The sequence below is a fragment of the Opisthorchis viverrini genome, assembly GCF_000715545.1.
Source record: "Opisthorchis viverrini unplaced genomic scaffold opera_v5_10, whole genome shotgun sequence".
NCBI classification, from domain to species: domain Eukaryota; kingdom Metazoa; phylum Platyhelminthes; class Trematoda; order Opisthorchiida; family Opisthorchiidae; genus Opisthorchis; species Opisthorchis viverrini.
Window position 1 is genome coordinate 2,503,383 of NW_008751666.1, and position 16,185 is coordinate 2,519,567.

Sequence of the window (16,185 nt, forward strand, 5' to 3'; positions counted from 1 at the left end):
CCGATCTTATATATGTCACGAGAAACTCACCTGAAACCTAGCAGAACCTCTCGTTTAAGAGAGCTGTTTAAACTCAACCTACAAAACTACACAGATAATACCAACCTCTAAACGACGGCGGCATGCGTCGAAAAATCGGCGATAACAGGCTTCAGGGTCACGACGTAGCCGGGGTGACAACTGTCCCCAATGAACATCGAGGAGGAGCTGTCGTGCCAACTTGACCGCATTTTGTTCCATAGGAGTCAGAGGACCAGTAGTACACCCTGCGCTACTAGACATCATATTCTGATCCACGGGCTGTGACTGACCAGGGGTGGTGGCAACAGATGTGGCCGATGTTGTGCCCATCAAGCACGTTGAATTGGCATTGCGCGAGCTGGAACCGCCGGCTGGTGGGTTGATATGTATGCCATCCAAACTTGCATCAAGGGACGGAAGAGCCAAGTACAAATCCCAAAGGAAGTCTAGACCAATCAGGTCCGGCTTCTCTACATGCTGAACGGAAGAAAATGGATGTACAAAGGATCAAACATCACGAAAATTTCCTGAGTGGCTAATAAAACGGTTTAATGATCCATTGACTTATACTAGCAGAACTACATGGGAGAACATCTACCCAACTTACCCACACTTTATTCGTTTGTTTCATGCGACCTTCGTGCAAGTTGACCTTCTCAAATAAAGCCTTAAAACATTCAAAACCTAGAATAAACAAGAAGCGCGAATTAGGATCATAAGGAGCATATACCGAACACAAATCACACGCGATATCATTCTCCACAGATGTTCGGGTAGACGAAAGAAAACATCCTACGTAGATGAAACAGTTCTTCTGTTTGATATTAAACTTGCGGTTGTAGTGCCCACGGGCGATACCTCAGTAGGAAAATAAACCAATTCGTCCTAAAATAAATTGCTAAACTGAATCATGCGATCGGCTCACGCGACGGATTCGTCGGGACAATCAACTGGTCAAGCGCTCATTGGTCATGAGGTAAACGACCACGCAGTACCGATGTCCGAAAATCCAGACAATCGAGCATGCTTCATTCGTCTAATTAATTCCAACCAAGAGAGATCACAGAGTTGACTGTTCCTACCACCATAGTTACCAGCGCATCTGAATTCCCACGAATGACCTGCTGAAATAATTTATTTCAAGAATTGGCTGGACGTAGATTAGGAAGTTACAAAGGTGCGCAATTCGATTCCAATGCATTTTGAACTACCAGAACACCATTTTACATGGTGATCTCAAAAGGTGGCTCGCATGCTCTATCACGTGGATTGGGCGCCTCAAAACCGACCAAACTATGAACTGAGAGGGAAACTTAAGAGGGAGCTGAGGCATGTTTGTGGGTCAACAAGAGGCGTGAATTAGCACAGACGTAAAGAGTATTTTGTTACATTACAATAAACCTACTCGAATGAGTATACACTATCAACAAACTTATCGTTTCAGATAGTCGAATTACTTCTGGCTGTGAACACCTAAGAATGCTTTTAGTAGGCCAGTGACTGACTCCTACACTGACTACCCCTTCCATCACGAGGCTTTCAAAAATCCCTCAGGCTGCGCGGTAATGAACCATCAGTTTCCAAGCTGTTGTGATGGCACTGGTCTATTTCGAGGGCAACATTGTACCGAGTTGGCATCAAGCTCTTTAAACCCGTTTGACTTTCATCCAGCTGAAAAATCTCTGGCGACAATAACACTGTCAGAGAAGTCCAGGTTCCACATCTCCATAATGCTACACCACAGGTTTGTGTCTACTCAATACGATAACTGGTCAGTTGAGAGTAAGGATACTGATAACTAGTTTTACAATGTAGATGCAAAATGATAATGAGTATGGGAAGCTTGAGCGCCGTACTGTGTGTAGTCGAAGACAATCGAAATAAGAGGATAGCGTCAGTGAGATACCAGACCACGGGTAACATTTCTTGTTGTACAGGTATAAAATAAAATGTTACGAACGTACCAGCGAACGAGCGAAATAGAACGGTGTTCGATTTGAGCACCAACTTCGTGAACAGCATGGTCTGTGTTTCCGGCTCCAGAAAGTTAAGACTGGCTGTGAACCATGTGAAACATTGCTAAAACGGTGGGCGAAAAGTAAATTGCCAGATTGACTGAGCACTGCCAGGAAACATGACCAAAACATGCAGTCACCGGAAAGCTTTCTAAGATCAGAAAACTGATGTGTTAGCAAGTTCGACAATGAAAATATACGATAGAAAAATTGCACCCATTAGATGTTGCTAAGGTGAAAGCCAAAGCAAAGCATGCGCATGAAAGCTTGGAAGTCAACCAAAGANTGATGTGTTAGCAAGTTCGACAATGAAAATATACGATAGAAAAATTGCACCCATTAGATGTTGCTAAGGTGAAAGCCAAAGCAAAGCATGCGCATGAAAGCTTGGAAGTTCCACCAAAGAAAACACTCTTTCATGACAAGAAGTAGAAATGACCACTAAGCTAGGGATATACAAACAATAATGAGGTCATATTTGAGCGTTAGCAGCCACAAAAATAGCAAGCACAGTTAAGGAAGTCCATAATCCATCTAGTTATGATGACTTACTTCTCGATCAAATGAAGCAGCCCGTGGATGCCCGATGAGGCACTCCCACAGCGACCTCGCTCGATCCGTGCTCAAGCTCAACTCTGCGTTGCGCAATAAATAATGTAGCAATTCGAAATGGCGTTTGATGACCTGCACGCGATGGAAAAACAGATGCATTGGAAGATTAACTGTACCATTTCAAAGTGCGGCTGATTGAGTATTTGTATGCGATGTGCCTGAAAATTCTAGTCTGATTGTTAATCTGCTTCCTTCTGGATCGTTATTGAACTCATCTTGTTGCGAAACGTTGCCCTCTAGAAACTGCTCGTTGTAACTAGGTGTTTCATCACTACAAATTAGGCTACCAGTCTCGTTCATGTAGTTATACCATCAATACAGTAGCGTTTGAACAGCCTATCAAGTACAGGGAATCAGGAAATAATAATGATGCATCTTATACGTCGGCCACCTCATGAAACTTAGTCTTCAACTATTCAGTTGTGCCAGAATTCGGAGCACGCTTGTCAGACAATTCAGCGAAAGTATGAGGCCACACAGGAAGCTAGGTTACTCAAACCTCGACGACAGCAATCGAAAAACCAAGGTTGGGTTCGAAACATGAACCTCCAGGGAACAGCTTCGCACATTAGCCAACTAGAGCTCAGATAATGAAATGAAGGAGAGGGTTATTGTCAACAAATCATAATACGCCTGCGAAGACCCTACGGACCCGATGAAATTGTATGGTTCGGTAAGAAGATAATGCAAATATGGCCACAGAGAGAAAAGCCACTAAAAGGAAACAACATCGAATTGTTAAATCATAATTCAAGTGACTGAGAGAAGTCTCTGAAAATGTCTTGTCTGCTGTAAGTCCATTGAAATACAAATAGCGAGGAGGGTTGCAGAACTAGGCCCCAATAGATAGGGGAGCGAGAGTGTGCCTAATAGGACCGTAACCCATAAGCACCTTAAGGCAAGGTCGACATATGAGCTCTCGGTCTGTTAATCTAACCTGAAAGTTGATTTGCAAATGCTTCATCACCATTAGCCGAGGCAACGTCAGTGCGCCGCCAGTATTACGGAACATCGTCGTGCCCGGTAAAGGCACTGTGGCAACTGAATGAACTGAAAGTGGAGATAAATGTTCGTAAAAGACAATCTAGGTATGTTGAAACCTCCAAACCGATTAGGGGAACTCACATCGCTGTGTCGAAAGCCCAGCTCATCCAAGCTGTCCGCACTGAGCAAATCTCCGTGTGACTGAACTGCCCTCTGTTCATAGCGCAACAAAGAAGTGACTACTTGGTTGATCAAGTCGTGTGTTCGTATCAACTCATTCAAACTGTCCTGTTATGTGAGGGCAGAGAAGACATTCAGAATTGCCAAGCATAGATTAAAATATTGGAACTGTCGTGTATTATGGGTATCTATGCAGATAGACCAGTGTGCAATCAGTTTGCTATCGCGTGCGCGTGCAAAATGAAGAGGGATAAAAGCATTTTACAAGGTGAAGAAATTCGCTCAAGGGTCCCAGTCCCGAAGGGATCCGCCACCAAAAGAGGCCCACATGAGAGGTTATGAGGGCGAAACTATAATCGGTCCATTTTGCTTACATTTATAGCGGTATTATTACACATCTAACTGAATACTGGAAGGATGAAACACTATTTCTGATCAATAAATGCAACATGCAGCGGAACGCGGAAAGGTGAAAGGAACAGAGAAAGATTAAAAGGCGTTCGGTTTGGGGGCGACATTTATTCTTGCTAAGGTGAGGTAAGCGTAAAGCATTCACCGAGAAGACACTATTCCCCAGGGAAAATCGGTTCAGGGTTTCATGATGGCTAATGGGCAATTGCTATCGGATCAAGCGAACAGAGGAAAATTCGGGGCGTTCAGCAGAGGGTGGAATGGTTGGATGGGCTGGCGGACAAAAACTATTGTAAAAAGCTATCAAACGGAAAGTAGGGCAAGATCAAATCCTTAGAAACGACGGGATAAAGGAGACGATTGCCTGCCAAGTGATCCTCAAATGACTGTTAGCAAAGACTGTAATACATACCTACATGCAGTGCGTTAGGTAACTCAAAATGTCAACGGGGAAAATTGCTTTCAGTGACGCAAATAACTCGCATTTAAATCACCTTGCCAGCTGGATAAAGAAACTGGCATAAGTAGTTGTCCAAATAAAACCAAACAACCCTCTTGGGAAATTTGACTTGACTTGACTTGCACTTTTGACTTTTTAAATTTGGCCGAAAACATATTGTCGTACATAGTCGGGGTGCAAAAGTGAATGAAAATTTGAACCAGTGACGCGAATCAATAAATAAGTAGTAATCGTTCGGCTGTAACAGCTTTTCGGTGCCACCCGAAAGAAGCGCGAGGGCTGAGATAATTCGAGAGTCTCACTGAAGGAGTAGTAATCGTTCGGCTGTAACAGCTTTTCGGTGCCACCCGAAAGAAGCGCGAGGGCTGAGATAATTCGAGAGTCTTGAACACTGAAGGAACGTACCCTTTTTGCGCGACCCACAAAATTTTTCAAAATCAACTCCAACAGGGACTTGACGTATGCTAACATGAAGTAGGTCAGTGAATCCTGAAAGGCAAAAATAAGGAAGCATTTGAGGAACGTAAATAATTCAGCAATGTCAATGACAAGTGTCATGTCAGTCTATCAATGACCGGTCTTCCTGATACTAGTGGGCTGGGTATGCATGCAGAAGCAGGTACAAAGCATTACTTGGAAATTGCTACTAGGAAAAATTGTCCCTTATCGTACTGCATACTAAGTAATGACAAGTAAATAAAAAATGTGAGGTTGTAACCATTCCATTGGTAGGATTCAGATAGTGCAATGATTCTCACCATACTGATGTGTTCAACAGCAGCCAGGAGCCAATGCATTGAACGTAGCCTCTGATCATTCCCGGAACACCGAAAATCACGCAGTACGACTAGTTGCTGGGCCAGAGCTGCTTCAATAGGCTCAGGATGTTTGTAATTGCGAGCAGCATCAGTGAGAGATTTGTCATTCGACTCTGCTGATCGACGCTCAGATCTGGGCTGCCCGACAGTGAAAGATGTCGTATCGTCCTTTGATGCAGCGTTGTCAATCCGGGAGTACGTTCCATGAGCTAAATCCCAGAGCAGATCTGCACAGGAGTCCACTTTCCATGCATCTTTTGTGGCGATGCCGATCCGGCCCACAAGGTTTAGCAAACGCGCTCGCCCATGGCGCACGTGGGATGGCTCGTACGAGGCACTGACCAATGAGCGCGCCACCGGCTGTCTCACCTTGTCAGGACTCAGCTGACAACACGCCTCACGATTCAGGTTCAACCAACTCTGTTGGAAAAAAAACAATCTCAGGAAAGCAAAATGCAACTGAGCAACAATTAGAATCGCGTATACGTCCAGCGCGAAATAATATTCTTGACTGGACTGGGGGCATCGTACCACTAGGTGCGGATGAATGACAGCAAACCTCAACGAGACCATGAGGGAGAACTGTGCAATCTGTGTACACTGAGCTACAACCAGCTTTCGAGTATGTTTGGGAAAAACGAATTTAGTTTACTGTCATACCACATGCCAAGCTGAACCCAAGTGCGATGTGAGGCCTGACCCTATCAACATCACGGTGCACATTTTGACGTTGCAATACGGATGATGAAAATTCATTACATTAGTGCTGGCGTAGAAGGGATTGCGGCTGCGCCATTGTGTGATCAATCCACACTTACTCGTAAAAACCATGCCTGTCGGAACACGTGGATTGACCTCAGCTAGTCCGATACTGTGCACCGGTTAAGATGATTTGTGAGGTGATATTCGATCCAAAGGTAATGAGGTAGTGAGGCAATTCACACTTATTCAGATATCACCGCACAAGCCTCAATAAGGTAACGATAACACCTGTGATGTTCGGGTAATTTTACCTGTTTCAAGAGTTCGATGTCGGTGGAATTTGGTCTCACACTTTCAGGTTTGCATAAAAAATTATCATCTTCTGGTTGCTGCATTTACAGGGAGAAAAACAACCAATGTAGAGGATCGTCTCTACAAGGAACAGTGCACTTCGTGATGCTTCAAATCCGTCTGACAAGACCTCTAAAAAATTATTACACCCACCACATTTGCATGCTTGTAATTTTCGCATAAAAATCGTGATCCATTGAATGTTATGTTTGGTGCTTAGGTTCATCGCCAATGGCTCATTAGGTGTTGGTTCAAATTCCTCGATTTATCCACGGAACAAGCAAACGATGACATGTTTTCGTCTCTTGAGGGAGGCATTTGGAGGTATAGCATTTTGAACTTACGCCAGCTCACTAACTACTACAATTTCTTGAATAAAAATGCTCATTGGTAGGGAAACCTATGGGAAATAACTGTTTTGACTACTTAGATGTAATACTTGCATACCTACGTGCTAGTTTAGCTGAGCTGTCACTTCAAAATTTTCGGAAGTTAGCCACAGTTACAAAACAAATCTATCCCAAGCGAGATAAAGATGCTGTCATCCGCGAATTTAAAACAGATGGGTGGAGTGCTAACCAACACCTTACAATCCAAGCTCTCTATGGGCGAACTGCTAGCTTCAAGTTTCGCTGACCTTTTCAACGGGTAAGCCAAGAAAGTATACAATAAAACTTGGACTGGGCGCGACACAAATACCGGTTGTATCTGAAACATCCAAATTTACAAAAGAAAACCAACTTGTGATGCCCTTGATAATGCATAAGCCATGCGTGTTATGTTGAAACGTATTGAAGGCTTCAAAGGGCATGCATAACATGCGACAGACTTTTCACGTCTGTTAGAGAAAGCTGAAGAGGCTTGCTACCATGAGCAAAACATAACTATTAACGGGGAAGAGGAGAGGTACCCGACTGTATAGATTTGTCTTTATTTACACATAAGCCGGAGAGCTACGACCCTCAATAGTTGGAAAGAGTATAAGAGAAACAGGGAAACCGATAAGATCACAGAGACTCGAGCAATTGAATAAGCTAGTAATCGAGGAAAGTAATGAAACCAACAGTGCATGCAGCAAAGACAGAGAATTTGTGTAAACCACACTCAATCACGCTTGTGCGTTTAGTTTTTGATACCGATGATTTGTCTTATACAGCCACACTGAGATTTTGTGACTCCTACTGGGTTAAATTTGGACTGAATTTTTACTACCGGAATATAGAACGTAAACTGAAACTTCCCACACAGTCATTCAGAAGCATATGACGGTATTACGAATGATTACCTAGTTATTTTCTATTAGCATGCTCATGCTAGGTTGGTTTACTGGAAGTTGGTGGAACTGGGCAGAGGTGTTAGTGGGGAGGAACAGTGGTAAATATGTTATTCTCTTTCTCAGCTGGATCGGGAGATGTCTTATTCCGTATCCCTGTAGCCGGTTAGCCTCAAACGAACAAATTAAGGGAGCACTGTAACATAGCTGCACCACCACGTCATGCCCGTTCGCTTCAGCATACCCAACCCCCTTCCTTATACCACACTTTGGTGGTGAAGTTGTGAGGTTTCAACGTGTCCACGTGCCCAGACATGGGAAAAGTAGATGTGCAGAGTGACGCATCCCCAAGGTCACCATCGGCACGACACGTTCGGAAAGCAGGTTCGTTGGCGGAGCTCACCAAACACGACTTAGCAACATAAGACCAGTAGAGTGGGGCTGAAACTGTTCACGACCGGAACACCGCCATTGGCTGCACAGAACGAATAAGTGAACGACCATATTTGGCCATTTAGTCATCCTATATATTGACGCAGAAGCTCTATATGTTTTGTCTTGACATTAGAGCCGTGTGTAGAGTTCTCTGTCTTCTCCTTATAGCGTGGTCTGGCAGGCTCAGTGCAGGCGTAACCAATAGACGGCCACTCACGATACAACAGTTGGGTCGCCCGTGAAAATCAAACTTTTAGACGAATGAGCTTATTTGCCAGTTAGGGGCTGGTTACTGGAGCGCATTCCAGTAACGAATGCGAGGTTCATAAAGGCAGCCGGCATGATTGTTTGTGCACTACGTAACGCTTTCCCTTGAAATGCTCACTTGAAACAGCTTTGAATCAGTTATTTAGTGACATCAGTCGGTGATGCCACAGTACTTCGTATGGATGGAGGACCACGGGGGACGCCAACCAGACCACAAACCAACCAAAGAGTTTACAAGCTAAAAACACGTCACTGGTAGAGTATTGTAATAGCTTTGTACTCGAAACGCCTCCTATGAACTAGCGCTAACAGACCTATCCTGTTTACATGAAATCTGTCGATATGATCCACAAAGAGCTTCGTCACTCGTGAAATCACTTTAACACCACCCTCGCGCTCCATTAGTTTGCCTGAAAAACGATAAAAGTGAAAGCGATAAAAGATTTATTAACCCCTCAATGTTCATTTGCTTCACTACGTGGGACTAGAAATGCAATGCCATCGAAGTCCTTATATTAATAAGAGAATTTAATAATTTTTTTAATTCACTTACCTAAAATGTATGGAATACCGCCTTCCCAAGGTCAGAGTAAAAAACAAGACCAATCAATCCACTTAAACCCTGGGACAGTTAATCCATAGGAATGGTCATTCTAAACTTCAAGTAAATTACCAAGTGTTACTTGAGGTGTAAGAAAATAAAAGTTCGGTTTTCAATCCGTGGAAGTCCTAAGACAGTGGACGTTTAAAATGCCTGGTTGGTTAGCAGAATTGACGAAGTTGATAAAAATGAATTGTGTGCACCTGGAAGAAAGCCTGATATAAGTTTCCTTTCGTAACATTCAGCCTGCATTTTTGTTCCCTCACCCGGTATCTGGTGCGTTCACCAACAAGTGTTAGTTCCCTGCAGGTATTCGGCGACGAATAAGAGTGAGTGAAGAACTGGAAAACAGAAGAGCTATGCTGCAGTGAGGTAATTAATCATTAAAAACCCACTGGTTATTCTTCATTAGACACAAACGAAAACTCAGGTTAAAATGTCTTCAAAACAGTGAAAGACAATCCAGTTGACAACAACAAAAACCCCGGATGACAGAAATCCACCGAGAACCTACCGCTTCGACCAGATAGAAAAGGTGGTCAAATTGTGGCTTTATAAATCGCGTTGAAGCCACATCAGTAAGCAAATTGAGAATGTTATCCACAGCAGCTCCCGGTTGCGTCGTCGTCCGATGCCATACAGTGGTGAGATCTGCTGAGGTTATTCGGTCGCCCAATAAACGAAACAATTGACCAAGTGTGGTCATATAAGCCGTGTTGTCTAAATTATCTGGAACGTTAGAGAAACGGGTAAAAAGGCGAAGATAGTAAGTAGTCGAAACTCATGGGAGAGCTCGAAGCTTAGCCTGTATAGTTACTGTGCGGAAATGTCCTGGAAATAGGTAAATGGTTGGAGATAAGCAAACGTACTAAGTATGAGAAAGCCACTTAAGTTAAAGAAGCTTGTTGTCAACACAGAGAAGGTTCTCATGAAAACAAACCATGTTTGGTCGATTTCTTGACCCTTAGAACAAAAGACACGCGGTCAATCCTTTCGGAAGCAACTGTATTCCAAAGAAAGATTCAGCAACTCAATCTGGTACGCCCCCCGGTTGGTATGTTGTTTCCAAACTGTTGTTGAGGGGGCACGGCAATTCTGATAGGTTGGCTATGTTAGATTCGACACGATTGCGACACAATCCACGGATCTTCTAAGCTAGACGTTCGCGGTAAAACTGGTGACGCAGTGTCTAATTGGTGCAGCAATCATATGCTCGGTGAAGCATGAGGCGCTGTGAAGTGGATGGGATGGTAAACAACCTCGATTCGTGTTGGTTTTAAGATAAGAATGGGAAGGCACGTAATGGAAGTGAACAGGGTTGAACATTTCCATAGATTTGCATACGGAAAAGAGAAGAACGAATAATTTAACTGGATAGAATGAATGCCAAAACCTGGTGATAGAGCAGAAGGGAGCGACGGACCGGCCAGCCCACAAGAGATATCGCGAACGTCATCGTTCGATTCCGGGTCAAGTGAGAGCGTTTGCGAGTAAAGCTAAAGTAGGGGTAGGCGCGATTTGCCGAGACAAAAGGTTGTGTTAGTAAACAGCTCCACATATACCCCCAGTACTCAGTGAAGCTATATACTATCTTCCGACACGCACACAGACGAAAAAGGACTGATGCAGCAACATACTTTGGAGTGCTGTCAGTAAAACTTACGCATGGATTTTAGGATAACCTCTTTCTCACGGAACCAAGTCATGAGGTATTCGAAACGTATGGCGCGACGTCGAGCCCTTCGAAGTAAGAAAACAGCATTTTCGGTAGCGAGCAAGGTGGCTGAAGAGTATTGATGAACGGGTCGTGGCCGCAAGCCACTGCGTTCGCCCCCACTGTGTGAGTCTGAATCGCCAGCGCCTTTTGCAGCTTCCACTTGTTCAACTAGATTACGCAAGGCTAACATGCGCCCATTGAAGCTGACACCTGCCGAACCACGCGGTGGAGAGAGAGCGGAAAGCAGCAGTGTGCAATGGAGTTTATCCACCTTATTGATGGCGAATGATGTTGTTAGGTATTCCGGCGGACTTTCAGGCAGCGCTTTTGGAAAAGCCTCCCAGTCTGGTTCGAATGGGGACTGGTAGGCATCGGTGCTATCGTTCAAACTGAGAAACGGCAGAAGACAATGCGCAATACCCAAATCCGATAGCCGATAAGTTAGCACTCGGAGACAAGTGACCAGGTCAAATATTCTGGAATCCTGAAAAGTAAGGCGAAAAGAGACAGGTTATAGAAATAAAACACTAGAAGATACAAAAAACAAACATTCGCACATTTCCATAAAGAGACTCTGGTAATTCTAAAATCAGGTCATTCGAGTCATCAATGGACGCAAGACGGTCCCCTAGGTTCAGACATGAAACGTGTGGCATGAATTCAAGTACACGTACAAATGCCATGCGCCAGAAAAAACGCGGCACCGCTCCTTAGTGCGAACGACACTACACAGAATCTCAATAGCATCTGTTTTGGCAAGCAGAAGAGTAAATTCAGTTTATAGAAAGTGAGGACGCACGTTGCCCTGTATGATCCTGAATGTGCTTGTATGAGAGAACATTCAATTATCTTTTGTATGTATGCTTCATGGATATCAAGGGAATACGACGCTCATTGCGGGAATTCTTCCCCAGGCAAGTGGAAACAATTACATTCGTCGCGGAAAATGTTTCTCCAGCGTTATCCTTCCCCAAAGAAGTAAAGAGACCAATTTCTGATTCCCGAATCGACTTATAAACTTCCCGAATGGGTACACCACACTGAGTAAATTCGTCTTTGACAAACACTGGTCAGTTGACGCCACTATTTGACAATATCCGCCAGAACATGGACCTTGGCCTTCGTTTAGCTAAAGGAAAGTCCTGAATGAGTTCGGAAAGTGAATAATCGATAAAACTGCTGCTCAAATCAGAGATCAGTTTCCGTTTCCAGAGACTAAATCTGTACGGATGGGCCTAAAAGAAGGCGAAATTGGTAATGAGCGAGCTGTGGACCTTGTACAATTGTCTGAAACTACTTATTTCAGGAAATAAAGGAAACTCAACTGAATACTTTCGCAACGAAACCTATATGTGCTGCATATTACGCGGAAAAATAACAATACATCAATGACGACGAGGGACTACATCGAGTCTCTGGTTATAGCAATTCCATTATGCATATGAGCTCAAAAGCATGAAATACCTCTTTGCTACACGTGCCCCTATTTGTTCACTGGCCAATCGAATCTGTGAATTCAGTTGTGACTGTGCCGTTGGGGCACATATCTTGGTCCTGTCCGACTATGCGCGCTAGTAACTCACCTTAAGCAAGCCACAAATCACAAGCAACGTTGCGGCAGTGAATTTGGCTCGGTATACGATTATTGGAAGTTCCATAAATCAGCGGGCAGCTTAAAGGAAAAAGTCTAGTTGCCACCCTTCTTTCCTCCTCTGACTGCTGCTACGACAGCGCAACCTCCACAGCCACTTACAGAAAGGCATTGTGATTGTGACAGATCCGTCTGCCTGAGCTCAGTGGATAATAGAGAGGGTATGTGTGATATGCAGCCATTACCTGCATCGTGTTTGATGGGAATGGAGTGATAGCGGTATGATAACGGTATGCAGAGGCCGTACGGCTGATAGTGAGACTATCATTGATGCCAGTATTAGTCGATGAAGTAACAGAGTGGTGTCGTGATGTACCGAGAAAGGTGGAATAATCCCGCCAGGTGAGATCTGCTTCGTACATTGTCACATAGCATCGACGAGTGGACGAATGAAGAGTTCAACGAAGTGAAAATTAGAAAGCATGTCACAGTGTTGCCTGACTGACAAAATTTGATTGCGCCCAGCTGTAGCAACTATCAGGAATAGGCAATCTATCTTGAACAAAGGGAAAAAATGCTTAAATGCACAAAGTTAAACTCTTAGCTTTCTCTCAAAGAAGCATAAAGAGGATGTCAACAGCACCCAGAGACAATCCTATTTCCGTTGAGCGAGTGAGAAAAACCAGGAAGAAAAGTAATTTTTTAATTCTATTCGGGGACAGGACCTCTGTCCTTCTCAAGGAAACATTCCAGAATCCCCCCAGAGATTTTTTCTTGGAGGAAATGTACTGTGTACACAAGATTTTATCAATTTTGAGATTGGATCTACCAAAAGTAACCGAAAACTGTTTCGTCGGCTGAAAGCTTCTACATTAGGTACAAATCCAATTCACCTTATCACATCTTGTATTCACTGATAATCAGTAAAGAGTGAAATGTACCCAAGTCGACGTTTCGCAAATCACGCGCTGTCTCATTATCAGGAAAAGCTTAAGGATGTAGAACCTCCTTTCTGATTGTATTCCTTCCACCTATCCATGTTCATTCTGAAATCAATGCGGGAAAAAATTACGATGGCATGCTGGCATAACCACCTAAGTTGTAAGTTACTTTACCCCCTGGTTGCTCATACATTCTGATTCATTGTCTTTGTTCATACGTCCCTAAGGTATGGTTTTACTGAAGTCATAAAGAGCATCCACGCCTAAGTAGTTCTGCAGGGAGAAGTTTTTCTACACAAAAAGGCAACCAACCTGTCGCGACAATAGCCTGTGGAATGAGGAGAACGATTTTAGTACCGACTGATACTGACCGAATTTGTTTGTCTTTAGGAATCAAACCGAATTCCAGTTCAAACGGGGTCCTGCTAGTTAACTTTGTTAACACTTTGTTAATGTTTGTTAATACCTAACTAGGATTCAACATTCCTCGAACAAGAACGCGGAGAACGAGGAGCGCTTTCTGAAGCTTAACTCAAGGCGCTCTTGGATTTCCGTGATATCCACATTTCGTGTTTCAATTAAATTCACCCACTATCCACTGGTGCCAAAAATGATCAGTGGATGCCTGACTGCACTCATGAAATAGCTTATTGGAAGGTGGTTTTTTGTAGTTAATAAGTCCACGGTATACCTTTTCGAAGAAACTGGTGATTGTATCGTTTCAGCAGTTGTCCACCTGTTAAAAAGCAAGCAAAATCAATGCACGCACTTGTGTAACGTCCAACCCATGGAAATAAAGTGCGTGGATCAGCAGAAGACGAGAGCGTTATGGAAAACCGAGCGTCCCGATTGGCTGCCACACACTCAATAAACGAACATAGCCTGACAGCTAATCTCCGTGAGTTCCACGATCATGTGTTATCAATGACTAGTAAGTGCTCTGGTCGTTGAATTTAACTGAGATGCAATCTACAACGGCCAGATGGGAAAACGTGTGAAGTTGATAAAACCAAAACAACGGATCTCCAGTATCCATGGACGATAAAACCATTGTGTGGTGATCATGTAGCGTATTTATTGGAGTGGCTCGCTCACTGCGGCTAAAAATGCAATGCAATCGTATATTTATAAGGTGTTTCGAAGGCGCAGAAGAATATGATAACTCCCAAATACCAATGAAGCAGCTGGAAGATTTTGTTATCGATCCTGTAACTGGAACTGGTTTTTTGCAAGCAAGTGGAATACAGATCGAGCGGCGCCAGTATATAAAACATTGTTCCCGTGATTCGATTCGTGTGCGGCATTTTTCATTTGGACAACCTGAAAAAAAGTTTCGTCTGCTAAATCAATCCGTCAACGTCGCACGAATCGCCACCGCACTTCGTACTGTTGCACTGGACGCTTAGGTCCAGATTTATGTGAAATCGCGTGCGGATAATGTCACAGAAACATTCGGTCAAGATCCTAAGGTGTACATGACCTTGGTCTTCACCTAAGATATCGCCCATATGATTACCAAAGCCAAATGGACTTTGATCGTTCCGAAAAAACTGCAGTGCTGAAACAATGAATTGATCAAATTTCCAGTGTTATCCACTAAGGTCGTTATTATATTAAGCTATTCTCGGGAGGATGTTGCTAGATAGTAATGTCTAGTCCAGAGTGACCGCCTTTTCCTATATACAGTCTCCAGATGAAATCCTCCTCGCATGCAGTCCAAGAATGTTTAGGGTTAAAGCAGATGTGAGCCATCCTTAAAAAACACCTGTTCAAGATCGCCTGACTGCACACTGCACATGTGATTACAAATTTAGATAATTCTACGGACATCTGGTGCGCAAACACTAACAATCTTTACATACTTATATGTACACCAATTTGGTTTTGACGGGAGACTCACCTGAAACCCAGCTGAACCCTCGTTTAGGAGTGCGCCTATCTAAGGACTCATCTCGACCTGACTTTCCTGTCCTATCCAGAATCGGTCGTCGGTTGACAGCACATTTTGACACGCATTAGATTAAAAGTCACATTGCGATCCCTACCATTTTAGGAGGATAACAATACAAGGAGGAGACCATGCCGGCTTAACTGATACCGTCGACAGCCTTTGAAACCAGCCGTAACAACGAAGCTGTAGACAACTGTGCGAGGATAATCATAGTAACTGTGAGCTTTGTGAACAAAACCAATGCTCACAAAATCGAGTTTTTTCGTGTCTCTTCACGATTTATTAACTACCCTCGATAGCAGAAACGGCTACGGTTCTACTGATTGCTTCCCCATGGTGTCCATAGGCTGTACAGGCTTTACGCACGCCGGGTCGTCTAACCGTAAGTCTCAAAATTACGCAACTGCCAGGGGCCACCTGAGATCACTAGTTTCCACTCAACTGTTTGTCAAAACATGCACTACAAAGTCTTTCGCGTTTACTCCTGGGACCAAGCTGACGTATACACCCCACTCGGAGAATATTGTGCCGAGGATTAACAAAGCCACTCGTCATTTTTCGGTATTCCTTGCGTTCAATAAACATGGGAAATAGCTCAATTCTTATATCTCATTTTGATGTGTAGCAACACATGAAACTCACTTCGCATACCCCGCAGAGTAGTTCCGAATGAGGCTTAAAAGGAAGGTATTTCAGGGTCTGCGACATCTTTCAGTATCAACTACTAAATGGCGGTGTCTTTCAGTGCTTTCTACAGAATTCAGATAATTTGCTGACAAGTTTCAGGGTGAATACGCGTGCACTGTCTTAAATATATCCATCGTGAAAATGACCCGTCACATTCAGAAAGGCTGA

At 43.7% G+C, this 16,185-nt stretch overlaps 2 protein-coding genes across 2 annotated transcripts in view; one reads left to right on the forward strand and one right to left on the reverse strand.

Annotated features, from left to right (window-relative positions):
• T265_00991 (hypothetical protein) overlaps positions 1-16,185 on the reverse strand; it is a gene marked incomplete at both ends in the record, with an annotated part of 87,234 nt that overhangs the window by 54,884 nt on the left and 16,165 nt on the right. Inside the window, 9 exons of the mRNA XM_009164906.1 lie at positions 106-498; positions 629-705; positions 1,986-2,100; positions 2,589-2,720; positions 3,774-3,920; positions 5,089-5,172; positions 5,442-5,921; positions 9,645-9,859; positions 10,794-11,331. Of these exons, the coding sequence (XP_009163170.1) occupies positions 106-498; positions 629-705; positions 1,986-2,100; positions 2,589-2,720; positions 3,774-3,920; positions 5,089-5,172; positions 5,442-5,921; positions 9,645-9,859; positions 10,794-11,331 (2,181 nt within the window). The remainder of the gene's footprint in view (positions 1-105; positions 499-628; positions 706-1,985; positions 2,101-2,588; positions 2,721-3,773; positions 3,921-5,088; positions 5,173-5,441; positions 5,922-9,644; positions 9,860-10,793; positions 11,332-16,185) is intronic.
• Positions 14,486-14,785, forward strand: T265_00992 (hypothetical protein; the record flags this gene model as incomplete). The annotated part of the gene is made up of 1 exon (XM_009164907.1): positions 14,486-14,785. One exon carries the CDS (start codon positions 14,486-14,488, stop codon positions 14,783-14,785), a length of 300 nt encoding a protein of 99 aa, XP_009163171.1.